The sequence below is a fragment of the Mirounga leonina genome, unplaced genomic scaffold (assembly GCF_011800145.1).
Source record: "Mirounga leonina isolate KUSES-001 unplaced genomic scaffold, KU_Mleo_1.0 Mir_323, whole genome shotgun sequence".
NCBI lineage: Eukaryota > Metazoa > Chordata > Mammalia > Carnivora > Phocidae > Mirounga > Mirounga leonina.
Window position 1 is genome coordinate 1,118 of NW_023270681.1, and position 21,977 is coordinate 23,094.

Consider the following 21,977-nt stretch of genomic DNA (forward strand, 5'->3'; position numbering starts at 1 on the left):
AAAAAACGAAGTAATTCATTTAAAAATGAGCAGAGGACCTGATTAGACATTTTTCAAAAACGTTATACAGATAGCCAATAGACACATGTAAAAAAGGTCAACATCACTAATCATCAGTGAAATTCAAATCAAAACCATGAGATGTCATCTAACACTGGTCACAATGGCTAGTATCCAAAAGATAATAAATATGGGGCACCTGGGTAGTTTAGTTGGTTAAGTGCCCCACTCTTCATTTTGGCTCAGGTCATGATCTCAGTGTCCTGCGATTGAGCCCCAAGTGGGACTCCAGGCTCAGCAGGGAGTCTGCTTGAGTTTTTCTCCTTCCCCCCTCCCTCTGCCCCATCCCTCTCTCTCTCTCTGAAATGCATAAAAATAAATCTTTAAAAAAATTAAAAAAGATAATAAATACTAAGTGTTGGCAAGGATGTGGAAGAAAGAGAACCCTCACATACTATTGGTGGGAATCTAAATTAGTGCAGCCACTGTGGAAAACAGCATGGAGTTTCTTTAGGAAACTAAAAATAGAAATACTGTACAATCCAACAATTCCACCACTGATATTTACTCCCCCAAAACTGGAATCACTAATTCAAAAACATATATGCTCCACTATTTTTATTTCAGTATTATTTATAATATCCAAGATATGAAAGCAAACTAAGTGTCCTTGCACAGATGAATGAATAAATAATATGTGTGAATAATATAATGCAGCCAAAGAAAGACCTTGCCATTTGCAGCAACATGGATGAACCTAGAGGGTATTATGGGAAGTGAGATTTCAGACAAAAACAAAACCATATGGTTGCACTTATATGTGGAATGTTAAAAACAAAACAAAAAACAAACAAACAAACAAACAAAAAAGCAGAACCAGACCCATAAATACAGAGAACACACTGGTGGTTGCAGGAGTGGGGGACAAGGGGATGAAAGGGAGTGGGAGGTACAGGCTTCCAGTTATGAAATGAATTAATCTTGTGGATGAAAGGTACAACACAGGGAATATAGTCTCTGGTATTGTAACAGTTGTGTAGTGAGAGATGGTAGCTACACTTGTGGTGAACAAAGAAAGCATAATATACAGAGTTGTGGAATCATGATGTTGTACACCTGAAACTAACATAATCTTGGTTATTAACTATACATTTTTTATTAAGTTTTCCATTTTAATTCCAGTGTAGTCAATGATTCAATTGGTTGATTGATAATGAGCCATGGCACTAGAATTGCAAACTTAGGTAAATTTTCCAAATAATTAGCAATTTGGTCAATTTTTTCAAACAATTCCCAATAATGTCCTAATGTTTTGATACACTATGCTTTAGCTGATAAATACTCCTTTTCTTCCTTGAAAAATATATTTCCTACATTTTTGAAAAACTATCTTTTTCAGGAGTGGCTTAGTCAGTTAAGTGTCCAACTCTTGATTTTGGCTCAGGTCATGATCTCAAGGTCCTGAGATTGAGCCCTGAGTTCGGCTCCACACTCAGTATGGAGTCTGCTGGAGAGTCTCTCTCTCTCCCTCTGCCCCTCCCCCCTCAAGACACTCTAAATAAGTAAGTAAATAAATAAATAAATAATAAAATCTTAAAGAGAATTAATTTTGACCAAATAGACTCTATTGGACATTTTGAGGGATCTATGTTGTACATAAATTTAGAGGTATGAAGTATATTGATTGCATGAAATGAGAGGTGATGAGAGTAGAACTTTAATACAATTCTTCACCATATGTTTTTTGTTGTTGTTTGGTATTTTTAGCTTTACCTTTGATTACTCTCCTGATTCTTTTCAACACTAGTTGAGGTAAATCATGTTGGCAGGAAAGTAGCCCTCAAGATACTGGAAATTCAATCAATGGAGAAAAACTAAATAGAAACACATCTTGGTTCTACCGGAATAGCTACATAGGGCTATCTATAGCACCAACATTAGTTCTGAAGAAAACATTTGTTTAAAGTTATCATTGGACACATTGAAAAATGAAGTACAGAAGTGCTACAGGCTGTGGGTAGCCAGTCCTACTTAGAGAAAGTTATCAAGTTAGATCACAGAGAAACAGGCTCTCTTAGAGACGTCCCCCCCATCCCCTGCCAGGGACTGGAGAAAGGTAGTCATAGGCAGTCATGGCCCATGAAGAAATGTTCTGGATACTGCTCTTGATTGCATACCCCCCCCAAAAAAAATTAGAGAATACCTGCATTCTGATACCAAAAATCCCATCCTAATGCTAAACTAAGATTTCAGGTAATAAATTATGTCACAGAGAATTTGATTATCTCTGGATGAATAAAGAAGAACATAACAAAACAAACAAATAAGTAATCTAGTTTCTAAACCCTCAAATTTAAGTGTCAGGTCACAAACGAAACAAGTGTATTTTTTTTTTTCTTCTTGATGAAATAATTGACCTTGACCAGACAACCTCAATTATCTGACAAACATGCAGAGCCATGAGTATGTAGATGAAATTATTTTTTCTGTTCAGGTTTTCTTGTCCCCAACTTAAAAGGCTAAAGACCTCTTATGCACCATTTATAATTTTTTGTTACTATTATTCTCTAATTCTTCCACAAATGAAACTAATGCCCCATTCTTTTTTTTTTTTTTTTTTTTTACCTTTGGCTTTTCTAGCACACACAAGTAGAACAATGATGATTGTAGCAACGGCCAGGAGAAACAGGATAATGACCAACCCCACTGTCCAAGGACAGTCCTTAGGGAACAAGTCATCTGAAAAATAGAGATTGTCTCACTTAATATCCAGGTTGGCATCAATGATTTGGCTGCTGGGAACAAATCCAAAATGTTTTCTTTTAGGAAACATTGCTAGGAATGGCACAAATTCTCTCACCTATCTCTCCTTGAAATTCTACAGAATTCAGGAATGCTAAAGATGCTCTGTTTCCTTTCTTGTTCCTAATGTATCAAGATTCAGAAGGTTTATTTTATAAATCATCACATGTTTTAATATGCAAGAAACATACAAATAATGCATCAGACATCCATGTATCCACAATTAAGATTTAACAAACATTAATACTACTATATTTGTGACAGATAATTATCTCATAATAAAAAATCTACAAATACAATTAACTATTTATTTTCATCCTTTCTCTTCTTTCTCCTACAGTTCCCCAAACTGACTTTTTCATGCATCCTTTCTATCCGGTTATTTTCTACATAAACATATATATGAGCTTGACAATATGCCAATGAGTGAGAGGCCTGTGGGGCTTCTCTAAAGATTAAAGGAGAAATTGTGACATCTTGGATAATAAGCCAAATGGGATTCATGTTCTAGATTCTAGAGACAGAGATTTATTTCAATTCAAAATTTCTTATGAGATATCTGTCAGCTAGCAATTTAAAGCAGCAAAATTGACTATCATTTTGATATTTTTCTATTTTAATGTTGTTCCAAAAGAGGCACCAAGGACACTCTTATTCAAGGACTACCATCATTTAAGATCTCAACAATATGTCTGTGTAGTTTTTAATTGATGAATTCAAATATATAAGTATAAAAAAACTTTAATATATTTTATCTCTTACATTCAGATTTTCAAGAGTCTTGTAATATTGCCCCAACTCATGATTTCCTCCTATATAATTCAACTTATTTTTTCACAATAAAAGCCTAAGTAAGAGACTGTTCATTTCACCTTTTCTAACTTTGTTTTACTAAGATAATTGGAAAAAACAAACAAAGATCCTCTATTCTGGTTTCCATGTTTGTTTCATTCACATTTCCAACCTCAATTCCTCTTTCTAATTATCTTAAACCATTGTGACTTCCCAAATTAAAATATTACACAGATGACACTTTTCTTGTTGATAAAAGGTCATACAAATTTTTATCCATTGTAGAAAAATAGAGCTCAGCATTTTTCTAAGTAATGGGGACATAAAATAAATAAGATATAGTGTCCTCCAGAGTTTATTATTCTATCTGAGGAAATAGTGAAACATATAATCACAACAATGTATGCATAAAGAGGGCACTTAACACAGAATGGGTTGAAGACCACATCCTGGGAGGATTAGGTTAGTATTGAGGGGCCAGTAAGAAACTCTTAGTGACAGGAAAATGAAACAAATGTGTCAGTAACAGTCTACAAGGGGTATTGCATGGTTAAATATGTTCAGAAAATTAATGTGGGGTAGGAGCCATTGGAAACAAGGAAGAGAGGGATGAAAGATGAAGCTGGAGAGATACAAAAGGTCAAGGGATAAAGAGTGTTGTTGAAAGGCTGTAATACTTCAAATAAAGACAGTTGCATAGACGGGAAGCTGGAGGATATCATTTGGGCAAACTATTTATTTGAAAGATCACTTTGGGTAGGCATAAAGAGTAGACTGGAATGTCTGAGCTGTTCTCTGCCTGTGATATTAATTATTTTCATTAATACTAATAAACAATTTCATGAGGTAGACCCTAATATTACCTATGTGTAACAGATGGGAACTGAGCACAGGGAGCTCAGTACTTAACCAAGATCAGGAAGCTGGGAAATGGCCCTACCAGGATTCAAATTCAATTGGACAGATGGGAGAAAACACCAAGTTGTGAAAAGTGGCTTTCCCCAGGCAGTGGATCAGGAGAAGTTTAGGAGGGACTTTGAAAGATTCCTCAAATTCCTCAGTTCCTCATTTTTATAAAGTAGGACAATGACATTTCTATCACAAAAAGAAATACAAAACAAGACCAAATATGAATTTTTACAAGTTCTCCACATTAAGAGTTACAAATGGATAAACTAGAACATTCTTCTAGGTCTGTCAGTCATAGGTCTTTGTCAGTAAGATCTTCTCAAATAGCAGTGATATCTCAAGATACAGATTTTGGAGGGAACTGACCTGCCACGGAAACATGCACTTCCTTCTCCACATTGAGTATTAGGTTCCTTACAACACAGGACACATTTGCTGTTGAACTTTTGTCCACTGTGAGAGATGATTCCACACGAAACAGTCCATTTTCTTCTATTGTCTTTGTCTCAGAGGCTGGCATCAAGTGCAGTCCTTGATGGTCCCTCCATCGCAGCTCAGGCTCTGGATACCACCTGGTGGATGTGCAGGTCAACTTAATTTCCTGCCTATTTCCATGCTCAATGTGAACATGAGGAGCCATACCTGAGCCTAGAATAGCCAAAGAGAGACAGAGAAATTACACTTCTCCAAGAGTTTTGTTGCCATTTTACATTTTAATTAGTTTCTTAGGAAACTCAGTTTTCTTATTTATAAAAGTGGAGGTTAGAAAAACAACTAGTCACAAAGAATTTTGTAGAAAACAAATCAGCTGTATCAACATTTAAGAAGTATCCATATGCCAGCATGTCTGTATTGGTTTCTTTTTCCTCTCTCGCCTTTGAAACATAACTGATTATTTTATCTGATAATTCATAAATTTGGGTAGAAGAACACTCTATCAATTTATTTGCAGCCTCTAAAGTAAAAGGCACACATCAGTTAGTGGTTATCTGTGACAAATTGTTAGTCATTCTCCAAATATCTTTAATCCCTAATTCTAAAGAAGTACTTTTTTTTTAAAGATTTTATTTATTTATTTGAGACAGAGAGAGACAAAGAACACAAGCAGGAGGAGGGGCAGAGGGAGTGGTACCAGCAGATTTCCCACTGAGCTGGGAACTTGATGTAGGGCTCCTTCCCAGGACACTGAGATCATGACTTGAGCCAGACACTTAAACACCCGAGCCATCCAGGTGCCCCAAAATGTTATTTTAAGTAAGAACGTTTATAATTTGGGGAATGATACCAACATCAATGTGCTCCAAAGAACTAGGTATGGGTGACTTCTGAGCACCTGAATATTGTTAGGAACTGAAATTCATGTTTTAATCAATTAAATTTATTTCAACTAAGTTTAAATTTCAATGTAACATGTGGCTAGTAGCTACCATTTTGGATGGTACAATGGGGAACTTTGGGGAACAATATAAGTTTTAACTGTGGATATGTCAGCCCAGGCTAAGAGTGCTCGTTCCAATCCCCCTTACAATTAGGAGTGACTTTGATATGCTGGTGGAAGTGTTTGAAATGAAAATGATGTGCATGCCTTCTAGAATATTTCCTTCAAAGGAAGGAGGTACACCTTTTCCTTCACTCTTTCTCTCTTCTCAAGGGCTGGAGCACACAGAGTGTCTGTGAGTCATCTTCAAAAGTGGATTATGTGGATATAGCAAAACATCAAGATAAGAAATGTGTGAACCTGACAGTGTCTAGCCATTCTTTCAGTTCTGTGCTCCCTTCTGCCTTTAACTCAGAGAAAAGAAGCTCTGGTTTAAGCAACTGTCTTTGGCAGTTCAGTGAATAGTATGCAACATTCCACACAGTGTTATGTACAGTAACTAATACAATCTATAACAACAACAACAAAAAGATCAAATTACAGGGATCAAATTATCCTTGTTTTGGTTTGAATTATATCTTCTGAAAAGATATGTTCAAGTCCTAACCTTCAATATCTGTGTCCTTAATTGGATACCATTTTGTACATGTAATTAGTAAAGTGGAAAATATACTGGATTAGGGTGGGTCCTAATCCAAAGGGAATGTGGTCTATATGAACAGAAAGAAATTTGGACACAGAGACACAGGAAAGTGACTCTGTGAAGATGGAGGCAGAGAATGGAAAGATCTCAGCACAAGCCAAGGCATGCCGGGGCTACCAGAAGCTGGAAGAAGCAAGGAAGCACTCCCCTCAGATGTTTCCCTGGGACCATAATCTTGATGACAAATTGATTGTGGACTCTGGCCTCCAGAACTGTGAGAAGATACATTTCTGTTGTTTTTAGTCCAGCCCATTTGTAGTAATTTGTTAAGGCAGTCCTTCTATTAGGTTGGTGAAGGAAAATTATCTAATGTCATCTGATGTTGCATGGATGGCCAGACCCTGACAAACACGAGAGGAGGTAGTAAATAGCATGCCGCACCAGTGATGACCTCGTTGGCACAGTGGTGCCCCCCAGTGCTGGTACTGATAAATGGTATTTTCAAAATACAATAGCTTTGAGAATCAGTAGAGCATCATGGCTATGAGGATAAGCTCTAGAGTCAAAGGTTATATTTGTACTGGCTGGCATCAGTGACCCAGTGTAACTAATGACCCAATCACTCTGTGCCTCATCCCCCTTTCGTAAAACAAGGATAAAAAGTGTCTCAAGTCATATGATTGGTATAATGATTGCTTCATATAAACTGCTTACTGGGCTGAAATAAATGAATAATAAATAAATAAATAAATAAATAAATAAATAAATAAATAAATTTTATTCATCTTAAAGAGTTAATCAATAAAGAATACAAAGAAAAGATGTTTTTGTTTTTGTTTTGTTTTGGCTGGGATCTTTCAATATGAAAGGCCATCCCATTGCATTTCATGTATTCAGGCTACCTTCTAAGAGTTGAAGGGAAATGGTATTATGGGTGGGTATTTTCTAAAAACAAAATTATATTTATCAGCTTTTTGTAGAAACACGATAAATATTTCATTAGTATCTGATTTTCTGGAGGAAGAGGAGTGATGTTGTACTTCAAATTATGCCATCCTATTTACCTTATTAAATGTGTGGGCTAAGGGAAAACACAACCTCTGGATACACCATCAATTAATAATAGGAGTGGGAATTAGGAGTGCGGTAATTTCACAATGGATAATTTCAGAGATTTAAAACATGTATTCCAAGTGTGGTGTTAGCTATTAATGACCTAATTTGCATTATCAAGTCAAAACTGAGGGGTCAAAGTGGAGAAAAGATTGCCAGCAGGAGAAGAAACGAGGTCATGATGGTTGTCCTATTACTGTGGGTTTCAAACTGGCATCCTTGAGGCCTGGTTGGTTTCTGACAGAGCACAGGCTGACCTGAATACATTCTTTATCCATTTAAGTGTCTTGGATTTTCATTGTCCTATGGCCAGGGCAGGGAGAGAAAATCTATAGTGTCCATCCTTATGAGACTATCTGATTATGCCACCTAGTATCAGGCCTTCAATTTTATGTCTTATCTCTTAGAAAATATTTTGGTGTGTTTGCAGGCTATACTTGTGGTTGCCCTAATAGCTATTAATTGATGGATTTGCCTACCTGCATCTTGTGAGTGTCAAATTACTTAGATAGTAGAGGGCAATTGATTTTAAGTAGAATTTAATGTTAGTGTTTACTGAGGTTCCGGGTTTTGCAGAAATTATATTACCCACACTCTCCTGGATATTTAAATAGCACAGGGCAAGAGTTGGTTTTGTTTTGACTAAAGGTATTGAAGAATCTTTTCTTTAGGAGACAGTGTACAACTGTGGAGCTGTCTGCAGAGACTGCATCTTTATCAGAAACTGGTTACTCATCCTGGGGCAAATATCACTCTTCCAGAATGGAGAAATGGATAAAGAAATTCATGCCAGAAATAACAGTATTTTTTTAAGATTTTATTTATTTATTGGAGAAAGAGAGAAGAGATAGCAACAGAGAGCACAATTGGGGAGGAGTGGAAGAAGCAGGCTCCCCACTGAGCAAGGACTCAGATGCAGGACTCCATCCCAGGACCCTGGGATCATAACCTGAGCCTAAGGCAGACACTCAACTGACTGAGCCACCCAGGCGCCCCTAGTACAGCCATTCTTAAAAAATTACAGTAACTAAGGGAATCAGAAGAAAACCTAAGGTTTCCAGCTAGAGAACATCAAGGACTCTGGAAGAGTCTGGAAGAGATGAAAACTTCTAATGCCACACATTGACACTACTTTTCATTGGGTATAGGTGTTGGACACAAGTGAATCCAACCCAGGAAGAACAACACAAGGTCATAAATAATTCACCTGGAGGAGGTGAGAGCATTAAATCAGCATAGCACTTTATATTCCTGATTTATAATGACTAAGGTTAGTAGGTACAAAATGAGATAGCTCCCACATAATCAAAAAGTTGTAGCAAAAAACAGCCCACTTGGAAAACATTTAAAGTACAACCCCCTATATTTAGGGAGCACAGAAGTCTTTTTTTTTAAACCATCTGGATTATTCAGAACATATTTGTGATCACTTATTATGTCAATATTTATATACAAGTTTATGTTTTTTAAGCCAGAGGGAGATACAATTTCCTAAGAATTTGAAAATACATCTCTTCTCATTAATTTGGAATGCATCCCATGAGTGCACTGTGAATGGTTGCATCTGCAAGTATTGTACTTAGTTGGAATATAAAGTCCAGATGTTTCTTTTGCCCACAGGGAACATGAAAACATGAACCAAATTTCTTTGGATATTGTGGGAACTTATGGGTGTAGTAAAAAGGTGGGTGGAATTCATGGTTATTGATGTAATATATGTCCACAGTGCAAATTAAGAAGATCACCATAGGCTTTATCTTCATTTTATTTTAAAAAAATTGTCCTTGGGTAACCAATACAACTTCCCTTGAATTTATGATTTGGAAAAATCAAGGATGTATCAGATAACCTTATCTACAAGATAAAGGAATTATAAAGTAGATTCTAGAAGTGTATCAATGAACCATTGTTGGAGCTGATAAACTCATGCAGAAAATCAATGTCAGAGTTTAGTGGCAATAGCTTCAAGATTGGAAATGCATTCTTCTAAGGAGAATGGGGTAAAATAGGATAGTGGAAAGTTGTTTTCTATTTAGTGATAGGATAACTGTACAAAGAACAAGTAAGTCTGAGATAAAATTGAGATGACCCTAAAAAAATGACATGTTGTTCATTGAAGAAGCAACAGTAGCAACTGGCTCTCAAATTCAAAGCCCTTGATAAGAGCTTACCCAAGGTTTAGGAAATGTCTGTAGAACTTCTAGAAGTGGATGTCCAACACTTGGATTGCTTCAGAAGTTACCACAGTAGAGTGAATGATCCTTGCTCTAAAGGTAAATCTCAGTGAATGGATGAACATAATTTCTCATTCATCCCTGTTAGTGCCTGGTTAAATGCCTCCAGTGGGAGTGACATTCGCTTGTGTGAGGAACTCCAGTATACTTTCCTAAAGATGCAGATTTTCTGGGACATCTGGGTGGTTCACTTGGATAAGCATCTGCCTTCAGCTCAGGTCATGATCCCAGGGTCCTACGATCCAACCCTGCCTTGGGCTCCCTGTTCAGGGAGAAACCTGCTTCTCCCTCTCCTCCCCATTTGTGCTGTCACTAGCTCTGTCTCTCTCTCTCAAATAAATAAATAAAATTTAAAGAAAGATGCAGATTTCCCTAAACCCAGGAAGTAATCTCAGAAAGAGGTAACTATTCTCCCCTTGACTCAGCAGAAATACTATTAGGTGATGTATGTATCAAAGTGTCTGGCAACAAAAACTTTGACTCAAAAAAGTGTTTAAATCTTGCAAGCAAGTCTCTTCACAGTAGCCCCCTTTATTTTATGAAGAATTATATAGTACCCACCATTTATTATATAAATGTGGATAAAGGATTACTTAGAGCATATGCAGAATTGTCACTAAACAGGAGGCAGGAACATTTGCAAACAGGTTAGGGAGTCCTGGAGGAGAAGATTTTCCTGCCTTTGGGAGGAAGGTCAATATTATTGGCTCCATCTGATGGATTAGGTTAGTTTCTCTTAATATACATTATAAGGAGGTGATACAGAAACTCATCATCTGAACTCAGTCTAAGGCCTTACAATGTTTATAGAGAAAATGCTGATTAAGTCTCAGTGTATGGTTGAATTAGAATCCTAACCTTTCATTCTGGCAGTATAGTTTTTTTGTTTGTTTGTTTTTGTTGTTTTGTTTTGTTTGTGGAAAATATCTGAGAGGGAGTGAGATTTAAGGGGACAGATTATGCAGGGATCTGAACAAACAAGGATGTTATACTGAGAGTCAGCAACATCGCATCTGACTGGACCGTTGCCAGAGTGGACAGCAGCAAGGTGCAGAAAACGTAGCCTGGTAGCAGGCTGGTGAGATTCTTGCTGCCTCTGTTTAGTTCCTTCTGTGTTTCTGAATAGAGACTAAGATACATTCCTGGGACTCTGCTGAGATAGTACCTACTATAACCCCTGTTCTTTCTTTCCTTCAAAGTAATGATGTTGCAATAGAAAACATGAAAATATATTTTTACTGCAGCCAAAGAATGTTGGGATGGATTGATTGATCGGTTTTACATATTTAACTTTCTAGGCATTACATCATAGTATTTGTATAGATTTAGCCACCTCTACCCATATACACAGATACTTCAGACTGTTGATGTAAACATAATAAAATTTGTGTAAGAGTTTTCATTGCAGAGACTCACCTGTGACCAGCACTTGGAATGTTGCCTCATTGTAGTATGTGGAGCTTTCAAAGAAACATGCATACTCCCCTCCATCTGAAGGTTGGATGGGATGGATCCTTAGGGCAACATGCCCTCTGGTAATATTCTCCTTCAGGAACTCTGTCCTCCCTTGGTACTCTGGCCTCTGCTCTTCCATATCATTCTGGGAAGTACTATAACGGTGCACCAGGCCAAAAGGATCATTCCGGTACCATCTCACTTCCATGTTCTGAGCATCCATTGATGGGCTGAGCTGGCAGGACAACACAGCCTCTTCCCCAACCAAGGCAATGACTGGTGCTCTTGGTCCTGTCACATGGAATTGCCCTGGAAGTAATTTTGAAAACAATGGAGTCATCACTGAGACTGTGACAGGCATGATTGTGACCATCTGATCAGTAAACAAGTAGACCACGCTAACTAACTTAGTGAGCTGTGGCCATTTAACGAACAGAACTAAAATAAGGACACACAAATACACTGTTAGTGTAAGAGATAGTAGAGGACATGATGCCAATGAGCAACAGTCACATGATCCCAACAAAAATTTAATTGGGTTTTCCCTTTGTCTACGATTGGAATTCAAATTATATAAATCTCATTCTTTTTGCCTTATATGCATATATATCATATATTATTTTATAACAATATATATTATGTAAATATTTGATATATAATATATAGTTATAGTATTTTATAATTAGTTATAATATAATTAAATATTTATATAATATATATTGTTATAAAATATTATCATTTAACAGATGGGGATATTGAGTCAGTCAATGATTAATTATTGGGTCAGTGATTAATGAATTGAGTGGAGGTCTCCCCAGACTGCAGGCCATGGGGACAGGGATCTGGGACTACTACTACTACTCACTGCTCCCGGCCCAACCACAGTCGATGGAGGCTTGCTCTGCGTGGCCCAAGCTGTTCCCTCCACAGGCCCTCACCAGGCACCCCCTGTCCTCCTCACCCCAGCATCTCTCTCGTTCTACTTCCCCCTCTGCCTCTCCCCCCTACTTCTTCTCTTTCCTCTCTCATAAGTAAATAAAATCCCCCCGAAAAGTAAAAGATTGAGCATGAAGGTGGATATTTTGAGCCTTTTAGACCTGGCTAGGAACACTCTCCTGTATGTATATCTTTGTCACCTTCCCCCTTGTGCTCATGGCTGCAGAGGTACATGACCTCCCAGGGAGGGAGAAGGCCCACGGTGCAGGGACTCTGGGGTCCTGAGTGACCACAGGAAGGCGCTCCATCTCCCATCTGAATAGCCACTCAGCGCTGTCATGTGGGGGAATCCATGGTGACATGCTACCGGAACTTGGGGAGATATTTGGTACTTCAGCGTAACAAAATATACCTGCTAAATGTTGAAATCACCAAGTTAACTTCAATAGTTACCAGCCTAGTAGCTTTAAAAATGACCAAAGGGGCACCTGGCTTCCTCAGTCAGTAGGACACGTGGCGCTGGATCTCGGGGTGGTGAGTTTGAGCCCCACATCGAACACAGAGTTTACTTAAAACACAAAACAAAAGAAAACAAAGCCCTTCCAAAGGACCCAAATCAATTAGGCTCCAACAATTGGACTGGTCGGTGGTGGGATGGATCCTCTGGCCTGTTCATCAGCCGCTGTGCCCTGAGCACTCAGATGAGGCAGGTGCTTCTCACCACCCGGATTCTCCCTCTAGGAGCTCAGGGTCTAGAGGGAAGATGGACAAACATGAATGAAAAACGTGAATGAAAAGAGCAGTTACTCCATAGGAAGAGAGCAGGGGCGACAGCTGGGTCCCGAGCTCCGGCAGGTGAGGGGTCTGACAAGGCCGTGCTGAGGTGACATTGAGATTTCCTGAGGCAGGCCAAGGAGACACCCCAGCACAAATCCAAGTATATGCAGCCAGCAGAGGGCACCACGCTGCAGAGGAGTGGAGGCCCAAGTTGATGTTGCCAGAGTGGAGGTTAGAAAGGAGGAGAGCAGAGAGGGAGAGGAGGAGGGGCAGGGCCTGGGGCAGGTGGACAGTCTCAGCACCCTGCTCCTAGTGCTGGGTCACACCACATCTCCCCACACTCGGTGGCTTCGCCCACCAACACTCACTGGGTCACAGTCTCCGGGGATCAGGACCCCAGCAGTGCTCAGCTGGGGGCTCCTACCAGAGCCTCTCAGGAGGTTGGGGCTGTTGACAACACCAAGACAGGACCTGCTTCACTGAGAACCCGAGCTCACTTAGGGGTGTTGGCAGGATTCAGTCCACCTCGAAGGCCTGAGTTCTTCTGTCTGTTGTTGGCCCTCGGTGCTAGGCCACGTGCACATGCCTGCATCATGGTTCCACATAGGGACTTGTTCCCCAGTGTGGGGATCTGAGACAATACAGATCAGGGCCAGCACGGGGCCGGGCACGGAGCTTTTATAACCGAATCTCGGAAGGGGCTTTGGGTCGTGTTGCCATGTTCTGTGGAATGGAAGTGAATCACTACGTCCAGATCACACTCCAGGGGAGGGGGTTACACAAGGATGTGTACACAGGGGTTGGGGATCAGCGGGAGCCACTGAGGGGAGAAGGGGAAGACCCCTGCTGGGTCAGTGCCTTGCCCAGAATCAAGGACTGGTAAGAAGGCTGGACCAGGCACGAACCCAGCTCTTTGAATGTCTTCAAAGTTGGGGCCCTGGATGCACCTCACCATTCAGTGGGGGCTCTGGAAAAGGTCGTGTTGAAGTAAGTGGCCACAGACATGGAGACGGTGTGGGGGTGAGGGTGAGCATTGATATCCTACAGGAGGCATTCCAGCACGTTCTTGTCTGAGGAGGAGCCAGGTCATGGCAACCCACTGAGTGGCCCCCCATCCACATCACACCCATTGGAAAGGAGGTAATGGCTCGCAGCGCAGGACAGGCAGACTCTAGGGGTAAGGGTGGATTCTGACCTTCAAGGGCCAAGGCTCCACCGCCTTCTTTAGGGTTTGCTCTGGCACTTAGGAAGCCTAAGATCTTGGGAAGCTATTGCCCATCCCTCTGTCGGAGGGGCTGCCCTCTTCGGGGTCTCCAGAGTGTGAGCCCTGGGGTACACACGTGCACAACATGCTGAGCGTCCACATGCTCACACGCACACGCACACACACACACACACACAGAGACACCAGTAGGGACCGTGGGGTGGAATCTGACCAGTAGCGGACTCAGAGAAGGTGAGAAGAGGAAGAAAATGTGGTTGGAGGTATTTCCTACATGAGACACCACTCCTCCAGTTTCATAGATCTCATCCCACATATGCCTGGGACATCTGGAGGAAGTCCATGCTGGAATACTGTGCACTGGACAGACCAGACACAGACCGTCCCTGACAAGTACAGTGGCTTAGGCAGGGTCAGTCCAGGTAAGAGTGGAGAGTTGTGTCTGAAGCCGGGTGTGTTTCCAAGCTGGGGCCCTGGCTGCACCCAGACCTTCCCTGTGGGCTGTGGTGAGGGGTGCGCTGTGTCACTGGGCACAGATGTGGCCTTGCATGCAGACCGGGGATGAGCAGCCGGGGGCCCAGAGCACTGTTGGTGGGCGTGTCAATCCGGGAGTGGACCCAGGTAGGGGATCCCAGGCAGTGAAGTCACTTCCTTGACCACAGACCCCAACAGAACTTGGAAGCCCCGTCACCAGGCACCCACATTCTACTGTAGTCCCGCATCAGGGTCACTTGACTGGAGACACCCGATCATGAAAGATGTTCTCTTGTTGTTTGCCTACTTCCCGGGGCTCTGGCTTCCAGAAACCCCAGGGAAGGGCTTTTTCACCTGCTGCAGACATTGGCTCAAGGCTCACCCCCGCTGCCTCAGGGCGTTTGGCAGGAGGGGCCATAAGGTAATACAGAGAAGGCCGGGCCAGGCCAAGCCACCTCCCTGAGCCACCCCAGGCCAGCCCCATCCCCTCCTCTTGAGTTTCCGGGAAGGAGGGATGTGTGGGGAGGTCCTGCCCCTGGGCTGGAGGACGTCGCAGGGCAGCGGATGCCCTGGCCGTGCCTTCGTGTTCACACCGAGGTCATGGTGGACGGGGGTGGGGGGTCGGGCAATGAGGATCCCTGAGGGCCTCTCACCTGTGCCAGAGCAAATCCAAAACCCTGAGGCGGTGTCGCGTTTCTCTCCGCGGTGGAGGGCTGTGCATCCTGTGGTGTGGTGTGTGTGTGGAATGGAGTCCCTGGGTCCGAGGCCCAGCAAAGGTAGCCGCACAGGGCTCTGAGGCCTCGTGCCTGGCCGCCTGGCACTGTCTCTACAGAGCTCCCGACAGGAGACGGGGCAGGAGCTGGACGATGAGGGCCTCCGCGCTCCCTCCGTGAAGGACAGGAAGGTGCCCCACACTGGCAACAGAGTCCAGCGCTGGCTCAGGGTGAGTGCAGGTGCTGGGCTGAACCACCCCCCAGGGCCCCGATGCAGCAGAAGGGCCTCAGGTCCCAGAAGCCAGCCTGCTACTGCCCTGGGCTCCCTCCCACAGTCCTGCTCCATCTGGATCTGCATCCCCATCTCCTCCCCAAACTTGCCCTCGGGGCCCTGCCCCTGCCTGGGCCAGATGCGCCATCATTGTCCACGTATTTGTAGGAATATCAGAAAAGAGACTTTAAACCATGTCTCATCCCATTCGGCTAGAATCGTCTTGCACTGTGCCATGCATTTTCCTAACTAGTCCTCCGTGTGTCCCCTTTGGCCTAACAGTCCTTCCCCATCTTCTCCAATCTTGCACATGATCATGGTGAGTTGGGAGAGTTTTCCCCAAAGGGACATGGGGCTCATGGTACTGTGTCTTCTGCTTTGCCCTTTGGTTGTGAAAGTCCACATCCCTGGGGCCCCTACAGGGTCAGGAGCAGGGGCCTCATTGTACAACATTCCAGAAGGCCAGTCGGTTACCACAGCCACTGAGGCCTTGAGTGATGCAGGGCTTTGATGGGACTCCCCTCTGTGGCCAACTCACAGTGCTGCACTAAACATCCTACATGCCCTACTATCCTGAGCCCTCTCACCTAAGAAAACGTGTCTGTGCTCTCATCTCAAGAATGGGGTATGTTGTCAGAGATCACGGGATCGGTGCCATTCATGCGGGGAGGTGGTGTCCATACTCAGCTAACACCCTGAGCTGACATAAAACGTGTTCCGACATTATCGACTTCAATTCCTTGTATGGATGCCAAGGACCTTTTTTCTTTGTCCTGAAAGACTTACTGATTGGTTGATTGATTGATTGATTTGAGAGAGAGGCAGGGGGAGAGTGGGGACAAGCAGAAGGAGAGACAGAATCCTCAAGCAGACTCTGCCCCTAAGTACGGAGCCCTATGAGGAGCTCGATCTCAAGACATTGAGATCGTGACGGAGCCAAAACCAAGAGTCTTAGGATTAACCCAATGAACCACCCAGGCACCTCATTGTTTTCTCTACTATGGGCCCTCTTGTCCCACCTGTTGCCATAAGTCATTGAGATCTTGGGGATTTGGTCTGCGCTCCCACCCCCAACCCTCCTGGTGGCTACAGAGCTGAGTGCATGTCTCCTCCGTTTCACCTCAGGATAAAAACGGCTCAGCCACAGAGAGGAATGAGACCCGCGTGCTCTGGGCCAACCGGGCTGACCTGCTGGAGATGCCAATAACACCTGGTGCCCGCCTTCGTAGGCAAAGACCTCAGCCACATCTCCACATTCCTGGGCACGTACACGGCTTTTGCCACCACCCCGAGGTGCTGGACCTCTTCTTTACAACGTGAGCACCCTGCCCCTCCACAGCCCAGTGAGATCTGGCCACCGCCTGGTTGTGAGTCTTGGGAATGTCACCAAACTTCCTCGAGCCTCGGTTTGCTCCTCTGACTGGGGCAGACTTATTATAGGGACTCAGTGGTGTCCTTTAGGGAAAGTACACCTGGGGGCCTGGGCCTGCAGAAAGGCCTGCTAGAGGGGCTGTGGTTGTGCTCATTTATCATTGTCCTGCTCCTCACGAGGAATCCTCTGCCTCATCCCTCACTGTCACTATGATCTTGAGCTGGGCTGTTTTGCCATTTGAAAGGGAGATTTGAGACTCCATCTGGGGTCCGAGTCCTGGGTGAAACCAGAGCAGGGATGCCTGGGGCTGAGCAGGGGGCCCAGGCCCACTCAGATATCTGTGATGGGGTGGTTGGGGCCCTTCCATTCATCAAGCATTCAGGAAGCCCCACTCAGTGCAGGCGCTTCCCTAGGAGCTGACTGGCCCCTGCACAGAGCAGACAGTACCCCAGGGCTCCAGACTAGTCGGGGGTCAGACAGTGACACTAGACATGATGAGAGGTGGCATCCACAGGACATTTCATGTGGTGCCCCTCTGGCCTCCTCTAGATATGGGGGCGTTCTCTCTACTTCTGATGAGCTCGGCGGAGCCCTGGAGCAGCGGAACATGTGAGTGAGGTTCAGCTACTACAGGAGGGAATTCCCTCCCCATGAGGGCAGGGAGGGGACTGTGAGATGGGGGGCTGCTGGACCCTCATCTCACACATCTGCGACTCCTGCTTTAGGAATCGGGGGAAAAGGGGAGCTGTGGGTGGACTGTGGGCACTGTGGGAGAGCAGAGGGGGCTGGAGGACAGCTTCAGCCCCTAAGAGAGTCATTGCCCATCCCTGCCCCCTCCCAGCCCTGTCTCTACCCCAATCCCAGGACACACAACAAGGAGTGTGGGGCCATCACACTCAGCGATCTGGTGGAACCTGGACACTGGGTGCTCAGCAGGTGCTCAGGAGACCCAGTGAGAGCTCAGGGACAGACGTCCCCCACCCTGTGGGAGATGAGTGTCAGTGGAAAGAGACCCACTCAGGGCACCTAGTGAATGAGGCAGCATTAGGCACCGGAGGTAAAGCTGGAGGTATTGGGAGGGTCCTGGGAAGGCCTGGCACGAGACAGAGTGCCTTTGCTCCCTCCTTGGCTGGATATTCACAGAGCAGTGATGTGTGCAGGGAGGACAGTGAACAGGCCCGACACCACCCCTCCCTGGCCGCATGCAGTTGAATCCAAGTGGCAAGTGGGCAAGGACACAGGCTGACGAGTGTGCCCGGACTCCCCCAACAAGGACAGAAATGGCCACACCATTGATCAAGGGCTCCCCCTCACAAAGGCTTTTGGCAGCCTGGCCTCTGTGACCAGGCCTGCGTCAGGCAGTCCTTCCAGATCACAGGTGCACAAGGAGTAGGCGCGGTCTCTGACATTCAGGGGTTCCCTGGGACATCTGTGTGGGAGGGTGCCTGTCCTCTGACTCCCTGCCTACCTGTCTGTCCCCAGGGCCATCTCCTCCATCCTGGGCACATGGCTGGACCAATATCCCCAGGATTTTTTCCAGCCCCCAGAATTTCCCTGCCTGAACGTGCTGCTCACATACATGGGCCTCCATGTGCCAGGCTCGGACCTGGAACGCCGTGCCCAGCGTCTGCTGTCACAGCTGCAGCCCCTGGAGCCCCCGAGCCAGAGGCTGGGGGTGAGGAGGGCCAGGGGTGCCCGGCTGGGCCCGTGGAGGGGACCGGGCGGGCCACGCAGAGCAAGCCTCCACAGAGTGCGGTTGGGCCGGGAGCAGTGCGTAGTCCCAGATCCCCATCCCCATGGGCTGCGGTCCAGGGAGACCTCCCGGGGATCGGATCCTGGACTCAGCACTGAGCAGAGGGAAGAGTTTCCTTCACTTAGGAGGAAGGGCCGTGGGGAGCCCATCAGGCCGAGGAGACTTCCTCTTCTGGGAGCTACAGCCCCAGCCCCGGAGCGAGATCCGGAGGGAGCGCAAGAACCGGGCCCAGCTCCCGCTGTGGCCCCTGCTGTCGCCTGGGAGCCCCCGCGGGCCGAGCCGTCCCTGCTGCGGGGGCTCAGCCATTGGGGAGAGCAGGGGCGTGCCCGGCCCCGTGGGCGCCGTGGCAGGTGCTGGTCCGAGCGCTCGTTCACGCTCCTGCGCTGGAAGAGCCACCCGACCCGGAGGTCGAGCAGGGTCCAGGCCCTGGTCCTGGGGTCGCCGCCGGGCCGAGCAGCCCCTGGCTCCGTGGAGCAACCAGCCCCTGCCCCCGGAGGACGGCTTCCCCTCCCCTGTCACTGCATTCCTTGTAGTGTTTGTGGTCTGTATGCACCTGTATGGTGGCTTCCTGGACTTCGTTCCTTAAATAAAGTAGAATCTGAGTTTACGTAAAGTTTTACTCTGATCCTTTTCTTTTCCTTTTTTTTAAATAGAGATTTTGTTTATTGATTTGACAGAGAGAGAGAGAGCGCGCGCGACAGCAGGAACACAAGCAGGGGGAGTGGGAGAGGAGAAGCAGGCTTCCGGCTGAGCAGGGAGCCCGATGTGGGGCCCGATCCCAGGACTCTGGGATCATGACCTGAGCCGAAGGCAGATGCTTAACGACTGAGCCACCCAGGCGCCCCTACTCTGATCCTTTTCTTTTCTTTCTTTCTTTTTTTTTTTTATAAACTTTTTATTTATTGATTTGACAGGGAGAGACACAGCGAGAGAGGGAACACAAGCAGGGGGAGTGGGAGAGGAGAAGCAGGCTTCCCGCGGAGCAGGGAGCCCGATGCGGGGCTCGATCCCAGGACCCTGGGATCATGACCGAGCCAAAGGCAGAAGCTTAAGGGCTGGAGCCACCCAGGCGCCCCTACTCTCATCCTTTTCTTTTATTTCTTTCTTTCTTTTTTTAAATAAAGTTTTTATTTATTGATTTGACAGGGAGAGACACAGCGAGAGAGGGAACACAAGCAGGGGGAGTGGGAGAGGGAGAAGCAGGCTTGCCATGGAGCAGGGAGCCTGATGGGGGCTCAGTCCCAGGACCCTGGGATCATGACCTGAGCAGAAGGCAGAAGCTTAAGGGCTGGAGCCACCCAGGCGCCCCTCTGATCCTTCTCAATTGTATATCCAGGTGCCATGAGGTACACTCAGAGTGTTGCTCAACAATTCACTTCTAGAACATTCCCATCACAGAGACCACTGCTCTTCTCCCTGTCTCTGATGTTTACCTGTTCTGGGATTTTCCTGTGTCTGGAATCCTACAATATGGCCTTTTGTGTCTGGTTACAGAACAGAAGAGTGATTCACAATGTTTTTCAATTTTTTTATAAAAATAACATTTTTGTTACAAAGGGATGTTCCTGACAATGCAAAGATTCTGGGAAGCCGCAAAACGAAGTCTTTTCGTTATGTGCGATAGGTTCCCATTTATAAGGATGCCTCGAAAGGCAGAAACCACAAGAGAAATGTCTGGGTCCTGGAGACACCTTTAAATTCTTTCATTTTCCTGGATAGACCACGTTTATCTTATTGTAATGTGCATAGTATAAAAATGTTAAAATCTCACGTGAAATCTTCCCATTTACTACTAAGATATTTGGTACTAAAGTAAACAGTTCTTTAGGTATTAGCCAGATTATGTTTATTTAGTAAAATAATCATTTGAATATGAAGAAAAGAAGACACATTCCTTCTCCCAAGAAATAATCACCCTTAACACATGAGTCCATCTTCTAGTTCTTTCCCTCTGAGTGCAGCGTGTGTGTGTGTGTGTGTGTGTGTGTGTGTGTGTGTGTGTGTGTGAGACATGGTAGGGCAGGGCGGTTCCAGGGCTGGGCTCTTGATCTACCTGACGTCCCCACAGTGGACAGACGCTGTCACTCCTGTCCCCTGGGGCATTCTCAGTGGCCACAGAGCATTTCCTCAGCTGCCCCAGCTGTTGAACAGTTGAGCCATTTACATGGATTTGCCTCTCAAAATTACACTGAGAAGTACATCCGTGCCATAAATCTCTGTTTCTTTAGGCCTGATTCCTAGAGGAACAAATGGACTCCCCTTGAGCCACATTTCTGGAGTATTGGCCGCAGACTCCTCTATCTATGCTCTCTTTATTAAGGTGGAGCCTTGTTTGGGAAAGGAGGGACCCAGAGACCCGAGATGAGCCCTGGAATCATGAGGAGGACAAGCCGGCAGTGAGGCCACCAGGGTCCCTGGCAGTGACCCACAGAGCAGGGAAGAGCCTGCCCACAGCCCCCTCATGGGTCCTCCCCCACAAGCATCCCTGCCCCGAGTCCTGGGACACACCTCACGCAGGCCCGTCCCGGGACGCGCCCCAGCCACTCCAGCCCCTCCTGCGCCATAACTCAGCTTCTGACTCGAGCAACCAGGCCGTGCTCCAGGCAGCAGAGGGCTGCATGTCGGGCCCTCCTGTCTGCTTGCGCCCTGGCCATCCTGGCTGGAGCCCATCGTCTCAGGGAGGCACCTCGGATGGCAGCGCGGGTCAGTGAGTTGCAGACGTGCGTTCATCCGGATGTAGGGTTAGTGGCGACAGCGAGAACCACTGGCAACTCTGTGAGCACGACAGACCTTTAGAAAGCACACTGGGTGCCCATGGGAGCTGCAGGATGGACTGAGCCTCAGCCAGGGGCGTTGGCACTGGGCATAGCCCCTCCACAGCCCTCAGGCTCCTCCAGCAGTGACCCCCTGCCCCTGCCTGCCCCAACCGTGGTGTCCCTCAAGTTCAGCTTGTGCGAGAGAGGGGGCTGCACTTCCCGCTCAAGACACCATGTGAGGAGAAGGGGGAGACCCCTGTCCTCCCCCAGCAGCAGGTGAGGGGGAGTCCACTTCACCTGGACCTGTATGGGAGGCCATGGCCAGTCACCCCTGTCCTCTCTGCCCCAAGATGGAGCTCCCCCGGCAGAGAAGACAG

At 45.7% G+C, this 21,977-nt stretch overlaps 1 protein-coding gene across 2 annotated transcripts; it reads left to right on the plus strand.

Moving 5' to 3' along the window:
• Positions 1 to 10,385: 10,385 nt before the first annotated feature.
• Positions 10,386 to 19,674, plus strand: LOC118026849 (ral guanine nucleotide dissociation stimulator-like). 2 transcript variants are annotated; one of them, XM_035029891.1, is made up of 3 exons: positions 10,386 to 17,035; positions 17,641 to 17,700; positions 18,574 to 19,674. In XM_035029891.1, exons 1-3 carry the CDS (start codon positions 16,917 to 16,919, stop codon positions 19,454 to 19,456), a joined length of 1,062 nt encoding a protein of 353 aa, XP_034885782.1. In that variant the 5' UTR covers positions 10,386 to 16,916; the 3' UTR covers positions 19,457 to 19,674. The 2 variants fall into 2 exon arrangements, with proteins under 2 accessions (XP_034885782.1, XP_034885781.1); XM_035029890.1 differs by having other exon boundaries at positions 10,387 to 17,700.
• Positions 19,675 to 21,977: the final 2,303 nt, after the last annotated feature.